The 25,755-nt window shown below is 36.2% G+C and overlaps 1 protein-coding gene across 4 annotated transcripts in view; it reads right to left on the reverse strand.

Annotated features, from left to right (window-relative positions):
- LOC134746678 (protein gustavus) overlaps positions 1-25,755 on the reverse strand; it is an 89,757-nt gene that overhangs the window by 25,984 nt on the left and 38,018 nt on the right. Inside the window, exon 1 of one of the 4 annotated variants that reach the window (XM_063681190.1) lies at positions 22,016-22,131. The exons of 2 other annotated variants lie outside the window; for them this stretch is intronic. Coding sequence is in view for 1 of the 2 variants with exons in the window: in XM_063681188.1 (XP_063537258.1) it covers positions 7,160-7,206 (47 nt within the window). In the remaining variant the exon portion in view is untranslated. Of the gene's footprint in view, positions 1-7,159; positions 7,396-22,015; positions 22,132-25,755 lie in introns of those variants that run through there. One more of the 4 variants, XM_063681188.1, reaches the window with a different exon arrangement.

Here is a 25,755-nt window from a genome sequence, read left to right on the forward strand (position 1 = left end):
CGGCGTATACCCACCTTCGTCAGACACTACTTCGTGAGAACATTGATTCGGCACTGGAATTATGGAACAACCTGAATGACAAATCGCTTTCTAAGCGCCGCTATACCTACTCCTACATAGGTGCAAGCATTTTGTATAAAGCTTGGGAAGCTTTTGTGTCTACAGACAATTTTAATTTCACATCTGTCTAATACAATTTCATATGAAACCATTTCTGATTTCTCCAATTGGGAGTTAAATATAAGTGTCTAACATTATTAATTTATTACCTATTTGCAGAAACAAAGCAATGACTTTTCCAGGTACAATGTAAATTCTAATTCATTGATCGTAATTTAATTAGTGTAAAATAGTTTTATACGTGTATGGTCTGTTAGGAACGAAAATAGTTGCGCTTAATTAAACTCGTTATGTCAACTTATGTGTTGTCTCTAGGTTGTACGAAGGTATATGTTACTAGCGACCCGCCCCGGCTTCGCACAGAGTAACAAGTGATACACCTAAACCTTTCTCAAGAATCACTCTATTGATAGGTGAGAACCGCATGCAAATCCATTCAGTAGTTTTTGAGTTTATCGCGAACATACATACAGACAGACGCTGCAGCGCACTTTGTTTTATAAGGTGTAGTGATTTCTGAGGCAAGCTGTATTAAATGGATATTAGGTATTTGATTACATTGAGTGAAAATGGTAGTTAAGATGATTTTATTATTTTAACGTAAAATTTTGTTCCATAACTAAGTATGTACCCATCTCTTGATTTAATTATATGCGAAACATGTTAAACAACAGCCAAAACGGCAGTAGCACGTGCGTGCGTACTGCGTACTCAATCTTAGCTATAATTAGGGTTGCCAGTTGTTTTTTTTGAGATATAGATAGTATTTCGCGGTTTAAAGGATCAAAAATAAAGTATTTCTTTACTTCTTACCTATTTTTTGCTTGTTCTAGTTTAAGTTTAAAATAAAGTATTTTTGCATACTTTATATGTTTCGTATTTCTTAGTATACGGAGGGAAATATAGTAAAATACTATATATTATAGAATGTCTGGCAAGTGGCAACCCTAGCTATAATACTGATACAGTAGCTACCAAGACAAAGGCACATCGCCAAAAGTCGTTTAACGTCCTTCAGTTTAAGAAATGGTATGCACGCTAGACCGTCTTGTCTTGAGTGTAAGCTGTTTCCACACCTTTTGTGCTTGATTGTTAGCTCTTGGCTAGTATTATCTGACCCATGGCAGTAAAAACTACATGTGATCGACGGTATCAGTGATACTAGTTGGCCTGTAGGGGAGTGGTAGGCAAGGTTTCTGAATAGGTCAGGGCACGGGCAGGAAACAGCGATGTTTGCTAGGCAAATCGCGTCGGCGATGCGTGACCAGCGATGACGAGGATTCTGGCCGATTCCGACGCTTCCGCAAACGATATCCTTACACAAGTAACCACCACGTTTGCACCACGCAGTATAAACATCTTTAAAACTTTGTACGTAAATATGTTGTTACTCTTGCATAAGTAAAAGTAGCTTTCTACTTAAATGACAAAGTCTAATCCTACCAAGGCTTCTTTCTCCTCTGAGTTAGGAAGTATGAAGATTAGCAAATACATATGTATTTGCTAAAGGCAGAACTAGTGCCAAAGTTTATTCTTGGGATTAGGGTGCGGAGCGGATCTCGAGCGCATTTAGCCAATCTAATTGGACAATGTATGTTTGTTACATTCTATTTAAAATTGTAATAAGAAGCAACTATAGGTATTTCAAAAGATTTTAATTTAGTAGATATTTAATATCATCGGCAGAAATTTTATGCAGCTAACAAAATGCCTTTTATAACTACTATAGACTGGAAGGTTTTATTACGCATTTGAGAAACTCGACGCTCAGATTTAGAGATCCAACTAATACAAAGTCGAAATCCAATACTTATTATTTAAATATAATTGTTGGCACCTAGGAGTTTATTGCTCTTAGTTGATTAATAAGGTCATAGGACTTAAATTTTAAGATAAATTAACATATTAATTAAATTAATTTTAATGTACAAAATAATCAGGCACGCTATGTAACTAAACATTCAGTTGCGCTAGTTGGCATTCAAATCTTTCCAACTGTTTATTTAAGTTTTAGCAAACGTCAAATAGCATCAGAGTTCGGCTTACAGGGCTTATTACACTTTGCTAAATTTAGTGACTACTAGTACGTGAGACGCGATACATCCTAACGTTTATCACGTCTAGCGTCGTCCCGCTTGTTAGTCAATAAATTAGGATAGTGTAGTAAGCTCTTTATCAAAGCCGAAAATTTATTTAGTGTTTGAATGCAACAAACCATTGGTCAATCTACTAAAAAAAACCTATACAGGAAATTGTATGTCTATAGAGTATTTACAGTGTTGGACAAAAAGAAAAAAAGTATACTTCTTTTGTGAACTTCGCCTCCTGTTGGTATTTATAGAAAACTTATAGTACATGTAATGAGCTATAGTATTAAGACGTATTTCAGTGATTATCATAATCTTGGTCTTCTAGAGCGTTATTACTTTTACTTTATCATTTTACTCTGAACAAAATAAACAATACGAACGCTTTACAATACAATAACCTGGGTGGAAATAATAACAAATGACTTGTATTATTATTATTTATTTGTTTCAATTTGTTTTTCTCTCCGGTTGGAGGTGATTTTACTTCCATATTCGCGGGCTTTTGGCCAAACGAATATAGAAGGATATGTAATACCCAAATTTTCTAAAGCTAAGAATTTGCGTACTATCCTACATGTGTTCATTATAACAGCTTTCTGAAGAAGAATGTAGGTGAGTGGATGTATATCGAGGGTTTTGAGGCTGGTATGCAGAGTACGAGGGATAACACCGGTAGATGAAATTATTATTGGGATAGTCTTTACGGTATTCACCCGCCATTGGGTTTTTATCTCTATTGATAAGTCTGCGTATTTACTTATCTTTTCAGTGTGAGTTGAAGTGAGATTATGTGTGTTGGGTATGGCTACGTCAATGAGATACACAGTTTTTGCAACTTTATCGTGGAGGGTAAGGTCAGGCCTATTGTAATGTATTGTTTTGTCGGTGATAATAGTTCTGTCCCAGTAAAGTTTTATTATTATTGTATTACTTAAACGTTCAAGATGTCAGGAAAACAGATTTCCATTGATGTTCGCAATCTAGTTATACGTCATAGGCAAAAGAAAATTTCGTCTCGAAAAACTGTTGTAAAATATTCAATCTCGGTTGGAGCTGTACAGCACATTCGAGAAAAAAAAAATTAAAAACAGAGAACTGTGGCGAACTTGCCTGAAGCTGGTCGCAGGCGATCAAAAAATCAATGGGATGATGCTAGTAGTGTACGATGCGTGAAGTTAAATCCAAAAATATCATTGAGAGTTGTAAGGGAAATGATAGATGTTAAGGTCAGTTCCCAAACTAGACCTCGCAAGCTTAGAGAAAATGGTTTGAAAAAACCGGACAAGTGCGAGTCAGACTCGCCCACCGAGGGTTCCGTACTTTTTAGTATTTGTTATTATAACGGCTACAGAACACATTACCTGTCTAGCTATCACGGTTTATGAAATACAGCCTGGTGACAGACAGACGGACAGTGGAGTCTTAGTAATAGCGTCCCGTGTTTACCCTTTTGGTACGAAACCCTAAAAATTTTTTTCGCATCTTGCAGCAAGCATTACCCACCAGCAAAAGCGTCGTACATTTGCGAAGAAACATATTTGAATTGGACTTTGGAGTACTGGATGTCAGTATTACGGATACGGACTGATTGAAGTAAATTTCAGTAATTTGGACTAAAAAGCTAGTTTAGGGTGTGGCGTAAGCCTGGCGAAGCGTTTGGCATAACGTCATATATAAAAAAACTGTTAAGCAGGTGGGGGCAATTTTATGGTGTCGGGTTCATTTGCTTGTTCTGGAGTTGGCAGCTTTCCTCGAATTGATGGAATAATGACTTCTGAAGGTTATAATACTAACATTTTGCAAGAAAATTTATAGATTTCACTGCTTTGGCTTGATCGCAAAAGGAGGCCACACAAAATATTGACTGAGTTTAATTTGCGATTGTGCTTACTGTATGATTTAATTTGTCCAGAGCAAAATGAAGTGCTATCGATAAGTACGTTTTAAATAAATAATTTTGATGAATCTTGAAATTTCATGATGTATATATAAGCCATGAAATGTGCTAAAGTTTTCCTAAGGCATAAGGAATATAGCGGATTTCATAAAGTACTCATAGAAACTTTCATTTTCGTGCAAGTATATGATTCTTTTTATCCAGCACTGGACCTTCTAGTTTGCTTTACGTTACTGCTCCGTAAATATAGGATTAAAAATACTTATATGTCATAAATCAGAAAACCCTCTTAAATAACGTTGACACCACCACTAAAACCTTATGTCTGGTTTAAATTGGTATTCGATTGTATTCAATTTCCTTTCTGTATAAAACACGGGTTGAAAAATTTAGTATGATATACTTTTTTTTATATTGATAACAATAACTACAACGTGAAATGTGACAAACAATCCCTAACTAAAAGGATAATCGGGAGCGTGCAAAATAAAAAAGCGCAGGGTTGAATTAAATGAATGAACTATAAATAATAGAGTATAAAGGGCAATGGATAAATTGTATGTGGTGTATATGTTAGGCACGGGGCGCTGTGGGGTCAATGACACGCACCCCGTACGGTGGTGCACACCAGTGGGGCACAGGACGTGAGTCACTTGTGGGGTAGACAGCTGCTGCGGACAAAAACTACCCTCGCTTTCGATGGAGCACCCCGCTTGTTCTTTGTAAACTTTGGTTGGTTAGAAAATCAATGTGTTGAAACAATCTACTAACAAACGTGTCTTTGTTGTGAAAAAGAAGTGAATAAAGAAGATTTTTATCACGTTGTTAATATATGGTCGTCGACTCATATGGTCGTAATAACTGTGACGTCGATGGTATAGCAATGAGTGCAATGACAGTCATTTTGACCAAATAAGAATAGATCATGGTCTTTGACGATCAATTTATTAAAATTTTTGGTCAAATTAGCTTTAAATCCAGAAAACGAAAATCAAAATTTAAAATGGGATAAAGGTATACATTTTTCAACAGTACCTAACGCATCGATATTATCTGATAATTGAATAACTTATTTTTTATTTTTAACCCAAGCCAGGCTACTAAAATTTTGCTATACTGAGATAGGATAGCTTATCTCAAAATCTTGTTTGCATCTACTGTTCGGCTAGGCATTTAAGGCAAGCTAACAAAAGGTAAGCCATTCTCGCAAATTTTATTTACATAAAGTCTTTTTTTGTTCATATTATCTATTCATTCTTCTTTGGCAAAACTAATCATGGCAATAAATAATATTTGCCACCTTTTCTTTTAAAGCCTAGCGAATTGTATAGATAGATTCATGTATGGATTGTGTAGTGTAGGGAGTGAAAGCTGTAGCATATGCTGGCCTCATTCGCGTTATGAAGTGTGGTGCGGTCGCGGCGCCACGCCATATGTTACGGGGACAGCTGATTCAACTTTTTGTGGGCATAACAATCTGGGCAGGTAACTATACGTATTATTGTTACAACTAAAACAAAGTAAACAATTGCAACATACTCAGTAATTACAGTACCTGCGCGTTTGTATAAGACGATGTTTGATGTTGACAGACAATAACAAGAAACAAAGAAGTAAACTGAGTAGCATGTGAAATCGAATATCTGTAGAAGCGAGCGAGCATTTAAGTTGATAAATGCGAGTTATAAGCTGAGCAAAATGAATTTATTGGCTCGTCAATGAGAGCTTGTCTGCAGGGGGCGAAGAACTACGGATGGTCGACCTTCACCTAGGATTGGCTGGGCGTCGATCTTGCCCATGCTCGCTTGACGCGTGCATTTATTTATAGATGCTTCTCGCTACAGTGACAATCAACTCGGCTACTCTATGTAATGTGTTGTCTTCTCAAGTAGGTACGTAGCGACATAGCTACAGCGGACAATGCTCCTGAGCTCGTTTTGTTTTCAGATACAACGTGTTTCTAACGTATTACTATTGAAGCATGTCAGTTGCGTGACTCACATCGTTAACAAAATTTTAAGGCGGAAATTCATTTAGCAATGACGTAATAAGTAAGTAGCTATTGTAGCTATTCATTATACAGATCAGCGTGAGAACAATCGCGTCAAGGAGAAGGCTAGCATTAGCGGGGACGTCGAGTTGAGTCGGCTCGTTGGAGATTGCGATTCCATGTAAAATAATGTAAAGCTCGGGGGCTGCAAGCTTGCGAAGCGTCAATAACCTCGTCGGTACGGATCGTGGAGGTTGCAATAAATACGACATCGGCGGCGTTGGCCTGGTCAAGAGCCTTTCAAGGCCGGGAGGTGAGGCGGGGTGCGCCTGCGCCCCACATTTGCGCCTGAGCCGTGCCACTCTTGCCCTCCCGCCTGCATTCCTTGAGAAAGAAGGCGCAACAATTCGTAACTGCCCTTTTAAAATCCTATCAGAAATAGATAAGATCTATATATAGATATATAGTAAATGATTTTGCGAAACCCATAAGTTAGAAGGACTTTATAGTAGTCTATAGATAAGTAGGGTTTACAAAGTTTCATCATTTTGAAACTTTTGGTTTCTCGTAAAAGCTATAAAGAGAAAATCGTGACCGTCAATATGCCTAGTAGATATTACGTGTACGGCTCGCTGGTTTCGTAACTTAGTCTGTCAAGGTCACTACACTAATGACTTTGTACTTGAAATGTTAACGTAACTGACGAAGAAACTCATTGCAATAGTATTTCCTTCAGCTGAGCCCTTGTCCTTATCGCCTGTGCACCTAATTGGTCTATTAGACGCAATCTCAGTTGAGGCATCTTTGCTACATCAACAATGGATAGCACTGCAACAATGATTTCAAAAGAACGTCTTACAGGATCATAGTTAATCATTATAAGTACAACACAACACAGACAGAGCATCTGTCGTATCGGCATGGCATCGGCAGGTAGAGCGCGATGAAAAGAGACAGACACACACATCAATTCACTCGAAGTAAGGATGCAACAAAGGATCCGTGGTTGTTCGTAGTCGCGAGCAGTGTGACAGGAAGCATGGGGCGGCGATGAGAACTCACCGCAGATCGAGGTAACGTGCGCTCTTTTTTCTCCTATCACAGGACATGACGTCTGTTGGTTATAGTGCACTTCGAAGACCACTTCACCAGCGAGGCATTGACACCATGCTCACGATCGCTCGCGTAACGTCGAGGCACCACGGACACTACCACTGGCGGCGAGAGAACGCGCGCACTGAGGCACGATCGGCCGGCGGAGCGCGAGCTACCTGCCGTTTCCGCGGCGCGGCGAAGCGGAGGTGCGCATCGCAGCGCGCGCGCAGGTCCACACCGCTCGCAGGGAGGGGGAGGGATCAACCACTCTCTGCTATGCCGCAAAAGTCCTCCATGTAGGGTTACCAGACGTCAGGAATTTTCCTGACATGTCAGGAACAGGAAAATCTCAAGATTTTTTATGAATTTATAGACTTTTTTATAATGTAGGTACCTTTTTATTTACTACATATATGCTGTGCTCCCCCCGCCCCGCTTGCCGCCTCAGTCAAGTCACCAATCGTCGTTACTGATATGAATGTCAGGAAAAATATCCGCAAATCAGGAATTTTGTCAGGTAATTCAAAATTTGTATCTGGTAACCCTACCTGCATGCGCCTGCCTCGACCGGCAGGGCTCGAGCTCCCCGTCAAAACATACTCGCTGTCGCTGCCCTACCACAAAACAACACCGCAGAGAACAGCCGGTTTTTATGGGGTTTGGTTTAGATATAGCTGCGTACACTTTAAGGAAAAAGTTTGTTGTAATAAAGTTCGAAACGATTGTAAAGTTTAAAAAGGGAGTCGAATAGGCATTTTAAAACGGGCCGTATCATAAATTCGGTTTATTTTCATGAAGGGTTTTCAAATATTTTAATTAAACTGTAACCACAACACAAAGTTCAAATTGTTTCAGTAGTTTGACGCAGGTTGGTTTGGGTAAGCCGTACACAATTAATAAGTACATATGTTTTTGATGTTATGTGGTATGGGAGTTTAATCATGCATTCATGAATTGATACATATTCCGAGTTATTAAGTAACAATTGGCCCGAAGTGTTTCAAAACTGAAGAGAAACTTAAAACTGAGTTTACGTCCTAATTTACATGTGAATATTGTTTGCCACAAACATGAGTCATTTCCGAAGGCCCTGCCGACTTTCACCCGTGCTCGTGCGCCTACAATTAAGCGTATTTCGTAGCCAAACGGCCCTTTGTTGCAGATCCCGACGCGATCTGGAAACGACCAACAAGTAACTGTAAATTTTTTTTTTTGTGACACACACTTTTATTGCTGACTGTACTTCTTCTCATTTGAATGTCTATTGGGTACTTCTTATGACCTTTCTAATGAGCCTAAACTTGATGTGTTTGTGTTTTTCCTTTGGCTACCTACCGACTGCATCATCAGAACACCTCCATGTTAGCATATTATTGTATTGTCACCGGAATTACGATAGTATTCCAAATTTCAACTGAATCAGATACTGGGAAGTGGTTCAAATTTTAGTTACAAGATTTGAGGCACTATAGATATATACAAGGGTATATACGCAGTGAAGCTAAATAAAAGTGTGTAAAAAGGAACTAATCGTATCCATCCGGGCCCAACTTAGAGGATATAACCAAACGGAGACGCCTTGTCTGTAAATTTCTGTACAAAAAAGTCTACCGATTTTTGCGGTATGTATACGTAACGTAAAAATTGCCATGTCAGATAAACGTCAGTCCATACATTGTGTATGACCATTGGCCGACTATTTTCGACAGCAGGGAACGCCTGTTAATGGCTACTCCGTTGGTTATATCCTCTAAGGGGCCCAAAGTCAAAAGGCAGTTATTTGAACTGCAGTATTATAATATGATAACAGCCAGTCAACCCCGCAACTCGCAACGTTACATTTTACATTACAAGGATGCCTGTGATAAAATTGTAAACCATTTATTTGCTGCAAATGCTCCAAATAAGGGACAAAACTACGAAATCTACGAATAAACTAGGTGGCATTTTTTTATAGTCTCACAATCGCCCCTGTTTTATGTGAGGGCCAAATGAAGGTCAATCATGAGACCAATTGCATTACAATAATAAAAAATTCGGATATACCTATATATAAGAGCCGAAGTCTCTAACTAATCAAATCATACAAGAAACGTCGTTATTTTCGAATTTCAATTGGCCGATTATATTGTAAGTGAAATTTCGGGTTATAATTGTAAACCCTTCACAAAAACCCAGCGTCTTATCAAATTAAATAAAAAATCCCAAAAGTCTTATGAAGGCGGGTTTTTATTTGACGGTCTGATTCGAACTTTAAGATTTTAACTATAAAACTCCCGTGAGACTCAAACATATTAAATTATTTTAAACCGGGTCACTCACGTATTATTAAGTCGAATAGCTCGACATGTTTCGGTCCAATTTAATAATACGTGAGTTTAAAATAATTTAATACGTTAAGATTTGCTGAAGATACGATATGGATAGGATATGCTAGTGTCAAAAGTGACGTTTTTGTTTGAAGAAACGTCACTTTTGACACTGACATATCCGATCAATGTCGTATTTCTAGCAAGTTTTTGGTGTATCTTGTTCGAATCAGGCCGTGGCTTTCCTTTGTCACCCTATGTAGATATCTACTGGGTACTATCATCGACAAGGAAGCTTAGTGTTCACTCCATACAAGGCCATCCTTACTTACTTATTAATAATAAGTTGTATGGGAGTTACAGTAAAACTTATGATTAATAAGTTTTAAACCATCAGCGCAATTTTATTCTATACATTTCTAGCAAAGGTAGCTTAAAACTTATTATAGGCTTTTGTCTGTGTATGGAGATGGAGAGAGCACTCTATGCCTGTTAGTTCTCTTTGGTACTATGATGTGTTTCGCCCTGCTAAACGTTATGCATGTGTTCAGTAAGTCACTATCCTAGTTTTATTTACTTTCCTACAGCATGCTACCAAAGGACAATTCGTTTAGCCATTCATGTTTATGTTGATTCTTTACATTTGCGTGACGATGTAAACAGCATTTAATAGGAACATCCTGAACGCTTCCGAGTACGACCCGCAACGGGTACTGTATTCCCACTGGGTCCGGAATTAAATGACCCTCTCGTTTTTTCCTAGCTGCCAAAATATCATTGTTGCCTTTGCCTCGAGCTCCGTTGTTCTCTGGGTAATTTAGTTTATTGTGCACCAAGTTTGTAACGGAGCGCAAAAGGCAACGACTTCAAATTTTTAAAATGAGAAAATCTCTCCCGAGTTGTAAATTAAATTGTTGTGAAGAGTGACATTACTGAAGTAGCATGCTTTTATTGCCATTACTTGTAAATTCCTATCTACAAAATGAAATGCTTTTCAGTTATTTCAAATTTGTATAACTAATCTAAAAAAAAAAAACAGAATTCAACGAGTATCGGTAATATTATGCTGGTATAAGAATACATTAATCGGTGACATCGGTGTTTAACGTAGATTCAAGTTTAGGGCAACAGCATACTAAACGGCCATGTGCGTCAATATAACCAGCTAATTATGTATTTAACTATCTGACTGAATATTAATATCAAATTATTTTATGATTTTATCGTATATTAGCCTTTGTCCGTAACATCATTTTAGCAGATTATAAGACTGTAATTATAGTAACTATGTCAGTATGTAATGCCAATCAGTGCCCTAACATAGTATCCACTTTTTTATACATCCAGTATGGTCACATGTGTACTTAAGTTAGGGCACTTATACCTAGAAGTACAAACCAATATCTAGTTTGTGTATTTTCGTTTCAGATTACTGATATGTGTGCAGGCAGGTAGGACTTATTATTAGAAAATATCAACGAAGTCCAAGTACGAACAATGTTAGAAATAGTTTGAATACCGATAATAAAGTTCAAAACATTTCTTTTTATGAACGAAAATGAAAAAATGTTTATTGGTTCCTTACAAGTAGTTTACACCATGGGATGGGATCTTCTTTTAAGCATTAGATATGCTTGTGACAGAAAACCCCGCTCTTCCGAAATCGCTAGGGTATAAACCATTGTTTGTGTCTTTAAATCTAGTATGAAGAACTGCGATAAGATAAAACTGCCTACTTTGAGCACCCCAAGCACTTACTAATTGCGTATACATACGGTCAGATAGTAGATGGCACACATCGATAAGCAATTATTGGATAAATTCGTTTCCTTTGAAATGTAAAATTCATGGTGAATTAATAACAGGGGTACCTACTGCAATCGCGGGCGATGACGCGGTTGAAAGCAGATAATAAGTAAGGCAGCGAGATCCGACACCGGCGCGGAAATTCGAACCGACATCCGACATTTTCATACACGATGGCTCGCCGAATCGATAGCCTATCATGAATATTATGTTTATGGATTTTGCATGAGCACTTGAAAATAAATGCGTCTATTTTACCCGCTGCTATTTAAACGTATTTAAAAAGTAACACGACACTTTGATAATATGACAACATAACATGCCTTTATTTACGAGTTAGAATGAATACTAAATAGGTACTAGGTATAAGAAGAAATGCCATGTTCGCGGTAAGTTCCTATTATTTTGAATCCCTAAATATAATGAGCGGATTATCCCAGGATGGGAAACTAAATTACAGTAATGGGTATGCTAGCTATACCACAGGGATGGACATGAACCAAATTAGTTCGTTAACTTCTTTATTATTTCATAGCATAGCATATTTAAATTTCCTACAAAATACCACCTAATTCTAAAATACAACATTGACATAATTAAGGAAATCCGTCTTTGTCAAGGTGAGGTAAATCCGTTCCATTTGGGCTTAATAACGCCCCGCTTAGGCAAAACTAACTTTCTAAGCCTGTGATCATTTCCCCGTGGAATTGGCTCAAATGGTTGTTTATTGCGGCGGTCACTACAACAAGCACGCAAGCGTTTTGTTTTCTTAAGGTTGAATCCTTGCCTGGGTGGCTGTTAGTATAATACCTATGTCACATCCGTCGTCAAATAAAACATCTTGGTGGTTACCTGTAACAAAAAAAAGTAAGATTTATTTAAATGTACTTTCTTATGTTAAAGTTTAGTTTCGCGAAACGTATTTTTGTGTTTTCAGTTTAAATAAGACAGTCCTTCGGCAGTCCAGTCCAATACTATTAAATAAAAAAACTGGCCAAGTGCGAGTCGGACTCGCGCACGAAGGGTTCCGTACCATTGCGCAAAAAACGCCAAAACAATCACGTTTGTTGTATGGGAGCCCCACTTAAATATTAATTTTATTCTGTATTTAGTATATGTTGTTATAGCGGCAACAGAAATACATCATCTGTGAAAATTTCAACTGTCTGGCTATTACGGTTCATGAGATACAGCCTGGTGACATACGGACAGACAGACGGACGGACGGACGGACAGCGGTATCTTAGTATAATAATAGGGTCCCGTTTTTACCCTTTGGGTACGGAACCCTAAAAATACCTTGCCTTACCTTTTGGAATACTATTTCGGGGGTTATGTCGAAGTACTAAGTAAGGTGTGTTTGGTACATTACCAGTTACCACTGTACCATATAAGTGAGATCATACTCAAAAAGCATAAGCCAGGTACTAGTAGAATCAGACTAAAAGTACAGATATTTAACAATGTGTTTGGTTAGACATTTAATAAAAAGCTGTCTACACGCGAAGCGGCCATTAGAAAATGGGCGCCGCCGCAGCGAACGATAACGATTTCACTGGGCGGCCATACTGAATAGGAAAATTGAGCTTTTCAGCAAAATGAAAGCTCCGCACCGTTGCAGTAGCTAGATCAAAAGTAACATAAATTTTCGGCTCACCAGCTCCTTTGATGTCTATGAAACCGCAATAAAAAGTGTATGAGTGATGTTTTAATCCATTTTCGATTATCATAATTTATTTTCTTAGGAGAGTAAGTTAAATAGTAGGTACTTGTTTATGTATATGTATACACGATTAGCGATTACGTCCCGTCTAATCACTGTCGTATCGTAATAACATGTGTATTTCACTCAATATATAATATGAACGGTATCCCATCCCATCGCAACTTCGAAAACTGTTTGTTCGATGCTTTATTTACCAAAATTTTATTTGACCAATTTTGTTATACTCAAAAATCATTAATTTTCTAAACTTTTGAGTGGCATCCTGTAGAAGCCATTAGGTAAGTTATGATTTGTAGACCTGTTGAAAATCCGATGGTTTTTGAAAATAAAATAAAAAGGGTTCTTTTAAATTGAGAATTGGCAAATGAGACATCGGACTAAAATATTTCAAGTTTGGCATAGGTTACCCTCTCGACATATGTACATTTGAGCATGTGGTTCAAATTGAAATTGTATATTTACGCGTGCAACAGTGGCGGGAAGCCCATAGAACGACGTTGACGTTTCCTACCGGCTAGCCTAATTTAAAGATAATGAAATCCAAGCGAGCTCCAGCGTGCCTACGAATATTTTTGAGGCACCGCGTCACTGGGACACTGGGACCCAGCCTGTTAGCTACGACAACTACGTAGCACTCAAAAGAAATTGTACTTATCCGTTCATTTCTGATAAAGCAACAGACACTCTTATAGCGTTATTCATAAATACGTTACTGGCCTAAATTAGCTATGAATCCTTTGTCATTATCTGTCATTATGACTTATGTATTTGTAAGAAAGAGTTAAAACATGATTTAACTAAATCTGTACAATAAAGTTTAAATAAATAAATAAATAAAAACGCAAACACAGCTTATTGCATAGGTATTTTAGGTATTTTACATGGCAATAACATAGTATAGTATGCATAGTAGATATAGTAGAGTTGTGCTAGTTTTTAAACTATTAAAAAATAAGCTGGGCAATTGTTTTAGACGTTTTTAATGTGCAACCCTTATTGTAGAATAAAGGCAAACTACGTCCTTTACTAGGTTATAAACTACCTACCTACCTGGTACCTAGTGGTAGGTACTACCTATTAGGTAGTACATACCTGAGTGTAATTTTTTTCGAGAGCCTAATACACCATTCGATGTGACTGTACAGTATACTACCGACACGTGGTATCGTTGTGTTAGGTAGCGTCTACTGTGTACGAAATAAGAACTTGTCACTTTCTAAGAGTGTGGGGGGTGGGGAGGGGGGATAACTGTGACGTCACAAAATCGGCAGTACAGTTTTTAACTTTTTTTTTTAAACATACCATGTGGGGTACCAAATGAAAGGGCTTTGTGAGTAGGTTACAAATATATACTTAACATTGTCTAACATTTTCACTACTTGGTCTAACAAATTTTTAGAAAACGCTCAAAAATTGTACAATCCTGAGTTGATTTTGAACTGCTCTAAATTGAAAATGGCTAAAATCTAAAAATAATTAAACAGATATATCAAAAACTAAGAAAAATAAGTAAGTTGAATATCACAGTCTCAGAAAGTGACAAGTTCTTATTTCGTACTCAGTAAACTCTACCGAACACAACGATACCACTTGTCGGTAGAATACTGTCCAGTCACATCGAATGGCGTATTAGGCCCTCTGGCCGCTGTACTTATGTACTTACAAAGATCCAAGTATCCAAACTTTCAGATTTAATATTTAATCTATTAGTACTTAAGATATATAACTACCGAGACAGAAGTTTGGAAATACACTATTAGTTTTATATGTGTACGTACACATGTTCAGATAAGTGCTATACTCGTTTGACGCTACTGTGTAGAGATTTCATTTCCGATACAGAGAAAAAGATTGTATCTCCAAAAAGAATAAACTTAAAATCTCTCTCTATCGTGATTGCGAAGCACGAAAAATACCCGTTCTTTCTTATAAAGTCAACTTGAAACTTATCAGCAGTTGGAGATTTTACGTTACTACACATTACTATGCTATATGACCAAAAATATGTATAGGTAAAATTGCGTGGCCTGCCTGGCTGAAACATAACGCGGTTAACCAAGTTCACGTTATGTAATATTTATTTACGTGTTTTGACGGTAAAGTAAATTAGCCTTGATAAACATTTCACAGCATTGCTAAGTTAGGTGTTGGCCTTAATTGCTACTCGTATGATTATAATCATAAATAAGCAAGTGAGACTACTTTTTATGGATTATAATAACAAAATCTTTAACAATCAGAATCAGTACGAATTCGAAATAAAAATACAAATGTTTTATTTCGGAAATAAGATAATAGGAGTATTACATTTAAAACAATACTAACACTAACAACAAAAAGAAACATTTATTTAGTGATATTTAGTTTTCAAACCAGAGGCTAACGAGGGTGAAAAATCGATCCATCTAGGTTTTATTGTTGGTAAGATTCGCTTTTGAGTGTTTTCATATAAGAAATTCAATATTTATAACATGCATTAAAAGGTGTGCGTGAAGTCCTCAATCGGCATTGTGCTAACGTGGCTGCCTATGTTGCCACGTGCAGTGGGACGTTAGTATGTATATAGATATATATAGTGATGATGATACAATCATGGTTTACATGATATAAAGACTAATTTCACGAATTTTCGAATGAATGCCTGCAAGAAAATAGGAATATAATAGATTATTTGCCGTTACTGTAAGCAAAGAATTGTATTTGTGTTGTGTAGTTAAATACGGAGCTAATTTAATTTATTTTAATTGGTATCTTGGTCTGGGCTGAAAAACAGCGCTGCAGTGTCACTCACGCTGAGTTGATGCTGGCAGCATTATGCTGACGCCCAAACCATTTGTCACAGCAAATGTTTAGTTATTAAGTTACAGATATTAGGTTAAGATTATAGATTATAGATATAATGTTTATAGGTTAAGTAACTTTTTGATATTGTGTTTTCTGTATTCGCTGTTGTGGCAATAAATACATATTCATTCATTCATTCATTCAAACAGGATATAATATTATAGAGCGGTACTGTCATAGTAAATTTTGTAACCACAGTAAATTCACTGCCATCTATCGACACACTTTAAAACTAAAAATGAAGATTTATAAAAATACGATAAAATGTATTTAAATATGGATAAATGATTTTTTTTATTTGCATTCATTATTTTTATTATTTTGACCCATGTTCTGTCACTGATATGCATTAAAATTGTTAAATAACAAACGAAACCGTCAACGCCCTCTATACGAGAGTAGGCCAAAGGTAGTAGCGACATCTGATCGAGAATCAAATTTTCGTGATTTTCGAGGCACGTTTTTTCCTTAGAATGTATCCATCTAACACGGAGTTATATCTATCTTTGCTGTAAGTATATAGTTTTCAACAGTGAAAAATCGGCTGATTCTCGTAGCAATTTCATTGTATCAATTGTACGCGTTTTTACTTTATATAGTCTGTACATCTTAGAGACATGTTTATTTGTTTATAAGCACATAAATATGTTTAAACAGGTTCAGGCAATGTCTTCTAGAATGGTAAGAAGTCAATATGAACACAAGCTATATAAGCCCTATGTAAGACTGAAGTTATCCTCCAAAAATTGCTTCATGATGTGCATTGACATTTATAATAAATTGCCCGATAATTTTAAAATATTAGACATAAAACAATTTAAAAGTTCAGTTCAGGATTGGCTTATAAATAAATGTTTTTTCCCCTCACTAGCTCGGAAAGCAGTCTATTATCCTTTAAAACAAGCGGGGAAAAACGCATTTTATCCACTAGTGGGGAAAGTAATTTGACCTTGGATGGAGCGTGTTTAAGTAGATTGACAGATAACAAAACGTAAAACGCTCATGATAATGGTTCGTTCGATATTAATTATCATTAAATAAATGGTTTGAGAATCTAATAAAAAATACCAAATTTAGCTTTATTTAATAATTTTAAGTCATAAACCTTAAAATTCCATAAGAAACGTTAGATTTTTTGTAATGATGTTAAATATAATTCTGAACGCACAAGTTGAGTCGATGCAATTTCAAAACGCATCGTTGACATTTCATACGTCAGAACAGAAATGTCAACAAAATTTTTACTGTTCTTCTCACCGACTCGCGTAAAAATCAGAATTTCTAGTGTTTTCTGATATAATATCGTAAAAAAATGAGTGATTCCAGTGATGAAAATGATCTAACGCCTGTGGATGTTGCACTTTCCTCGCTATAGTGAGGGGAAAAGTTTTGTGTTACACACGGGTGCAAATGTATTTTACTTCTCGTGTGTTGAAACACTTGCTACGCTCAGGATTCTATTTTAGAACCACTCGCTTCGCTCGTGGTTCAACTATAGAATCCTTTCGCTTGCTCGTGTTTCAATTCCACACTCGCAGGTAAAATACAACTTTGCACCCTTGTATAACAAATAACTATTATAGTTTAAGAGAATACATGGACATTGAACCCACATAATTATTATAATTTTTTATTATTTAGCGGTATTCTTAATATTAATTTATTTTGACATTTTATAATTAGTTTTTATTAATAGAGTAATAAGTATATACAAGCGTGTACACCTGTAAAGGTAGTGTTCAGTGAAACTATGTTGTAATATGCAATATTGTACCTGTTGCATATGTGTGCACCGCCGCTGCCGCAAACGCCATCGCCACCAACTCCACTGCCGTCACCATTGCCGATGTCAACCCATGAACTACCGCCGGGTCCCTCACTCACGGGGACTTTAGCCCCATCATCGGACGACCCCGCAGAGGGGGAAAGTAAGGCAAAGAGCGAAGTAAGGAAAGAGGTGACAAGCTCAGATGATGAGGATGAATTCCATGAGGCGGAAGCAGGAGGCCAGAAGCCAGACATGGCGAGCAATGCGCCAATAGTCCCCAAAAGAATATTACGGAAGCGTTCCAATATTAGTTTTAAGAAATATTTTTAAGAATTGTTTTAGGTTAGTTATGTAACTAGGGGGAGGAAGTGTTGCATATGTGTGCGTGAGGCTGCGTCCACACGCTGTTACTCGTTGAAATATATGTCAGTGCGCTAACGGCCGTCTGTGGTTTTACTCGCTCCTTTCCGTATCTATCAGTACCTGCTATTGTAACCTGAATTACCATACGCAATAAATAAATACAAATATGTATCACAGCTTTCGGACCCGACCTGAAATCGCGGAAACTTGCTCTCTGAAGTTTAGATTTTCGTCTATCATAATTCCAAGGTACTTCACTGTACTTTTGTTCTTGTCATGTGGTCACAAGTGCAATGTGGAAAAGGAGCGTTAATACAGTTACGATTATGGACTTTGATATCTCGCTGTAATTTAAATATGTTTGTTGTTATATTATGTTTGAGAAAAGTTAAGAGTGGAGGTCGAAAGTCTGACAGAGACTAGAGAATAGCAAATAGTTCTATTGCCAAGAGCTTACTCAAGTAACGGTGAGGGATTAGATAAGATCCGAATACATTAAGTATGCTTTAGACATGTTAACTAATTGCATATGTATGACTACGAATCAATTCTCGGTGTCATCTAGATTGTACCTAGTTTCTGAAATTGAATAGAGCTATTGAGTTTCCATACGGTGGCATAAATTAATCTTGGCTTCGAGTATACCTATCAAAATAACTCGACTTCTACCCTAATAGAATAGGCAGAATATATCATCCAAACTTGTCAATTAGGAAATTTAAAAGCATGCAAAATTAAGCAAGCATAATGAGCGAGTCCGGAGCGCGTCGCTGATCCCGAGTTACTAAACTTGGTCTCTTCGGGACAAACTCTGTGTATGTCGTGCATAAATTATTGTCTAACCACTTGTACTTACTTGGTTATTGTTATCTTATCTAGTATCTTGGATGAGGTAATTATAACCTATATGCTTGGATGTAGCTAGAACGTGTGTTCGTACTTCAGGCATGAATATAAATAAAGTGTCTCCTGAAGTTGAAAAGATATTCTCGGAAACTGACTGGAATATCTGCTTTTTGTTTCTAGATAATCTTTAAAACCTTCTATTGCCATTAGTCTATGTTATATTGTTGATAAAGTCTCGCTACACTTTCAGTCAATGTACAATTACTATTAATATATTGAGTTTTTGCTAAAACTTTTTAGGGTTCCGTACCTCAAAAGGAATAAAACGGAACCCTCATAGGATCACTCGTGCGTCTGTCTGTCTATCCGTCTGTCACAGCCCATTTGCTCTAAAAGTACTGGACTAATTAAGTTGAAATTTGGTACACATAAGTTTGTGACCCAAAGACGGACATGTATAACGTAAACAAATGAAGTGTTTACATGGGGGCCACTTTTGAGGGGTAAATGAGAAAAATAAAAAATAAAGTTTTTCAAACTGTATTGTGTTGTATATGAAATAAAAGAGATAATTTTAAGAATCTGAATTATATTTTTTTTGTAATTATAAAATAAATAGTTTAGAAGTTATTTAAAAAAATAGCCAAAAAATTACCATCCCCACCCTTTATCTCCGAAACTACTGAGTCTAAAATTAACAAAAAAATACACAAAATAGTTCTTTAACTATACATGACAGGAAAACCTATTAGAAATGTGCAGTCAAGCGTGAGTTGGACTTAGGGACTTGGGCGTAAAAATAATTTGAGAAGGTTCATACTATAATATACAATATACAGGACAAGTACCTATAAGAAATGAATGCCATACAACGATTCTGACTTTCTAAACGCGTTTGCATAGAGAAAAAAAATTGAGCAATAATTTTCGGTGAGCAATGGACATGATATGTAAAATAATAATAATACGCAACAAATTAAAACTCAAGTTTACAAATATGTCTCATAAAAAGGTGAAAAATATAACACAAAGAGTAAAAATCTTTGGAATGCCGCGAACGCACCCTGGTATTTGTTCCTTGTCAAGGCGTGGTACGTGCCCTCGTTATACCTGGAACATCTTATGTTGTGAACACTGCCTCCCTCATTTGTTATTACATCGACGTGCTTTACTAATGAAGATACTAGTAGCAGGTTTTTCCGTTCCATCAAACGGTTTATTAACCTACATAATGTTACGATCCGATCACCTATGATGGCTACGATATAAAATATTCTGATTGATGATAATGATGATAGAACTTGTGTCTAACCGTAGGTACTTGCTACAATTCTAAGATAAATATTTGCTAACCTAACGATCGGCCGTTTCTAAATGACCGCACATATGTCTACCCTGCTCGATTATACCAAGGCTTACCACTTTTAGTTAGCGACTGCGCTTACACGTATGTTTCGTCTTTGCACTAAGAGCTACGCTCACTTCTGTAACGAACAATTTTCATATGTGTGCAAGACTTCGTTTAAATTTGAATGTTTAAGCGTAAATTAATGTGTATATATGCCGCGACATTCATTCATAGGTAGGTATTGCATACAATGAATAATGAACGAAGTTCGTACTTCACATGATCGCAAGGACATATAAGTGAGAGGCGAGAGGATAGGGTGACTATTTGTCAAAATGTCAATAACATATGGCAGTCTTGAATGTTCGCTCTAAAATATTCAAGGTAATTGAATACATATAGACACGTGAAAGATAAGTTTCGCCGATGGAACGCGATATTGCCGTCATTGTTAGACTGGGGTCAAGTCAAACATGATGCTAACATTTTAAGAAACGAAATAACCTTATTTTCCTTACCGATATTATTGTTCCTCACCATTAAGTACATATAACTTGAGGGCAGAGGTCAGTGATATCGCTCGTCGATGAAGTGTTCGTCAATCTAATTGTTATAGTTGTCTGAGTATGATAACATGCCACCCAAATAGGAAGTCTTATATCAACCAAATGCACTTGCAAGTTGTTCGTTATATAAATATGTATACATAATAAATGTTATATAATAAATGGTATGTAATGTTTGACGATCATGATAAGAAGATAAGCATAATTTTGACATTGATGCAAATTTATAGTGTAATTTTTATCCTGAAATAAATAAATCTAAATCTATATACAGTTAGATGCAGAGATAACTGTCCCCACTTCATAGAAGTTTGCAGGTCAACTATTTCAGCAGCTGAGTGTACATTTAGCTTTGTTTTCGCCATTGTAACAGAATAGCATTCGTTTAACCCTTGAACTATTCCTGATTTACCATATTATGTGAAAGCTCCAATAAACTTTTTAAGAAGAAACATCGCATCTCAGAGCAGTAAGCAAGTAGGAAATAGGTGTTAGACCATTGGGCGTTTTTAATGATTATGTATGACATTTTCCAAGGCAAAGTAAACACGTCAAGGCTGCAATTAGATCACATCTTGATCTGCCGTGTAGTCTATACCAACGATCGTTTCCTTATGAATATAATAATAATTAAGTGACGATGATGATGATCTTGAATACGACGTGCATAGATATGAATTTATTGTATCTAATGACGATCAACAATGACGACAAAAGGGGATGAGCAATCACGAAATTGACAGTACTTTGTGTAAAATAACATACAATGTAAAAAAAACCGGCCAAGTGCGAGTCGGACTCGCGCACGAAGGGTTCCGTACCATTACGAAAAAAAACAACAAAAAAATCACGTTTGTTGTATGGGAGCCCCATTTAAATATTTATATTATTCTGTTTTTAGTATTTGTTGTTATAGCGGCAACAGAAATACATCATCTGTGAAAATTTCAACTGTCTAGCTATCACGGTTCATGAGACAGACAGACAGACGGACGGACAGACGGACAGCGGAGTCTTAGTAATAGGGCCCCGTTTTTACCCTTTGGGTACGGAACCCTAAAAACTATTAGCGATTTCGACTTTAGGGTGGATTTTCATGATACAATTGTCTATTGGTTTTGATACTTTTGATATAACGCACTCACAAGTAACACTACTTTACCTTCTTGGAGGTATAGACAATATGTATACAACTGAAAAAAAAAAACGTTCTTATGTGCGATAATAACAAAACAAAAATGGTAAACCTTAGAGCGTGAAGATCAATACTGCAATAAAACGTTCCATTAACGACACTAAAGACATCACTGTACTGTAGTCAATAAGTCACGGTCCACATTATGCACATTATTGCCGAGTTAGACCTGTACCGCTGGCTATATTTTGACCCCTAGGTTATAAAAATATTAAAGTCAATTCTGTTTTCGCTTATGAATACTTTGTTAAGATGTAAATCTTACATTTTGTTTTGTGTCATATATATAATTTGCTTTTCTAGTAATTTGTTATTTTGTGGTAATTATTTTTTATTTTGAATTATCTTGGAGAAAAAAATATTCGAGAGAAAACATGTAACTGTGTTGCATTTAGGATAGTGTTTTTAGTGTGAAAACATAGTTTGTGTCAATTACGTCCACTGCAATCTGATACTATGTCATAATATTCTAAATGACACAAAAAAAAATTAGAGTTAAAAAAAATTACTTAGGTCGAATTTAATCGTTTAAATAGGTCCATTAAATGATTTTGTGTCTTATTAAGGCATAGCTTCATAAGATATTTGATGATTTTGTTGTAACAGGCTGTCACCGTTACAAAAGAATATTAAAGATATTAGAGTTTACATCTTATTAATTTGAAATGCGGGATAAATAAGATGTATGAATTTGTGTCACTTGCATCCACTGCATAAACAAATATTACAAAAATATTATTTGCGTTCAAACGAAGCTAGCGGGCGGTCTGAATGGGCAACGGAGGCCGTGCAGGGTGGGGCCGCGGCGTGACCTTGCCGTACGCAACGCATGTTTACTTCGCCTGTGCGCCAAATTAACGCAACTTATTCAAAGAAGTTACGCAAACAACACAACAACAAGCAACAAGCAAGCAAAGAATGCGTCGAATTATCTTTTACCTATTTAAATCTCATAGATATTGTACAATGTCACCATTATGCAAAAGAACTGTAAGTACATGTTTGATTTGCGAGCGAGCTGGCAACATTGCGCAGGGAAATCTTAAAAATATCGCGTTTACGTGAACGCCACATACATTTGTGACAGTGATAGGGAAAAGGTACCACTAAAGTAAAATTTGGTTATAAATACCGAGACTTTCTTTCATTCTTTGATAAAAAAAATTGCTATTTATGCAACAAGTGCGGAAATCATCTTTACGCACGTGTATCATACAATGTTTTACTATGCATTGTGCGAGTAAATAAAAAAACATGTCATGGCAAATAAGTTTAATTATTAAAAGGAGTGTTTTAAATCGACACGAGTTGCGAATTACCTATTCGCACGTGTATCGTACGTTTTACAGTACATATGGCCCTTTAAACTTTCGACATATGCACGGTAAGTGCTCTTTTCCGCACTAGTGCGAGAAAGTAGCACCATATGTACTGTAAAAAAAAATTGAAAACAAAAAGCACTAGTGCGGAAAAGCAGTACTTTCCGCACGACATGGCTCCGTAGGAAACGCACTTTTCGAGCACATGCATTGTAAAAAAATATATAGGACTGTATCTCCTAAACCGTGCGTGGTACCGCAAAAATAATAAAATTTTCGTTCCCCTTTATGCAACCCATAATTTATATTAAAAAAAACGCAAAATTTAAAAAAAAAATCTTTATAGGGCTGTATCTCCTAAACCATGCGTCGTAGCGCAAAAATAATAAAATTTTCGTTCCCCTTTATGAAGCCCCAAAATAATATACAAAAACACAAGAAAAAGAAAGAAAAAAATAATAACAAAAAAACTTTATAGGGCTGTATCTCCTAAACCGTGCATCGTAGCGCAAAAATAATCAATATCCGTTCCCCTTTAAGAAGCCCCTAATTAAGATTTAAAAACGCAAAAAAGAAAAAGAGAAAAAAATCATTTTAGGGCTGTATCTCTTAAACCGTGCGTCGTAGCGCAAAAATAATAAAATTTTCGTTCCCTTTTATGAAACCCCAAAGTAATAACAAAAAACGCAATGACAAAAAAAAGAAAAAAAAAGAAAAAAAACTTTAGGGATGTATCTCCTAAACCGTGCATGGTAGCGAAAAATAATCAAATTTTTGTTCCCCTTAAGAAGCCCTTAATTAATATTTAGAAACGTAAAAAAGAAAAAGAAAAAAATCTATATAGGGCTGTATCTCCTAAACCGTGCGTCGTAGCGCAAAAATAATCAACTTTTCGGTCCCCTTTATGTAACCATTAATTTATACAAAAAAAAAAACGCAAAAAAAAAGTTTTTTTTTATAGGGCTTGATCTCCTAAACCATGCGTCGTAGAGCAAAAATAAATAAATTTTCGTTCCCCTTTATGAAACCCCAAAGTAATATACAAAAAACACAATGTAAAAAAGAAAAAAAGAAAAAAACAATAAAAACTTTATAGGGCTGTATCTCCTAAACCGTGCGTCGTAGCGCAAAAATAATCAAATTTTCTTTCCTCTTTATTCAACCCTTAATTTATATTTAAAAAAAAACGCTTTCACTAAACTGCTGTAACTCGGAAACTTAGAATACACAAAGGGGACTTTACTAAATTATGACACATATTAAAGCCTGACCAGTAATATATGATCATTGTCAAGAGGGCGCTGTTCATTCTCATGTATAGGGTGACAGTTCAGTATAGTATGAAAAAATATTGTATTTAATGAACATCATCATCAATGTAATTAATGTTGCTTGCCACGCTTAAACATAACAAAAATCACAATAAATTGCGTCTTAAAATAAACTTAAAAAGTCTACTAAAAATCGAAACAAAAGTAATTTTTAAGTCGCTGTTGTGACATTCTCAATCAAAAGGTAGGTACCACTTTGTCGTTTACCATAAAGACGAAATTTGATTATATCTTTATACAAATAACCTGTCAGAGAAAGTGGTACCTTTTGATTAGGAACGTCACAAATGTTGGTCAGTATGAGGAGTGCAGCCTACAGTTTATTTTTAATTATATTTATATACCTACTACGGTAACATTGATAAGACAATGTAATTATGCCTCCGAATGAAATAAATACACTGTATCGCAAAACTAAGTGGCGAGACAGCTCATAATGCCATCTCTTGGTTGGTCTTAACAAGGGTAAAGGAGATAGTATTAAGATCTCAGTCGCCAGCTGATATTGCGGCAAGTATAATAAGCACCCCACCCGCGTAGGTACCCTTCCCCGCGCACGCCCTTCTTGCTCAATTGAGTTTTATTTTGCCAGATAGTAAAAAAACCGTGGATCAAAATGACCCAAATTATGAATGATGTCTCAATGTGGTATTATAATATTGTAGACGTAAACTTAATAATATGAATTTTTTTTTGTGGCAGATACAGGGTGTTAATTAGAAAAAAATTTTTTTTAAATAAAAGCGGTGGATGAATTTGACACAGATTTGTTTGAATAACATATAACAATGTTCTGTAAAGTACAACACTTCACTTACCGACTCTAATATTTTTTTAGGCGTTTTAGGATCAATATTAGGTATTTATTAAATGCCATTATACCCGTGGATGAAAATGACACAAAATGCGTGTGTACGTCGGAAGCCACTTTGCCTTTACAGGGAAACAAAGAATTTCGTCTCGAATATTTTTTTTACAGAATGGTGATTGAAAAAAGAAATACCTAAATTTCTACCTAAGCAAATATCTAGGATGACACAAAATATTATTTTTAGGTTTAGTATATGGTCTGGAAACTATATATAAAAAATAAGCAACATTAATATTCTTATAACCTCAGAAGTTATTGGTACAGGTCTATG

The sequence above is a fragment of the Cydia strobilella genome, chromosome 13 (assembly GCF_947568885.1).
Source record: "Cydia strobilella chromosome 13, ilCydStro3.1, whole genome shotgun sequence".
NCBI lineage: Eukaryota > Metazoa > Arthropoda > Insecta > Lepidoptera > Tortricidae > Cydia > Cydia strobilella.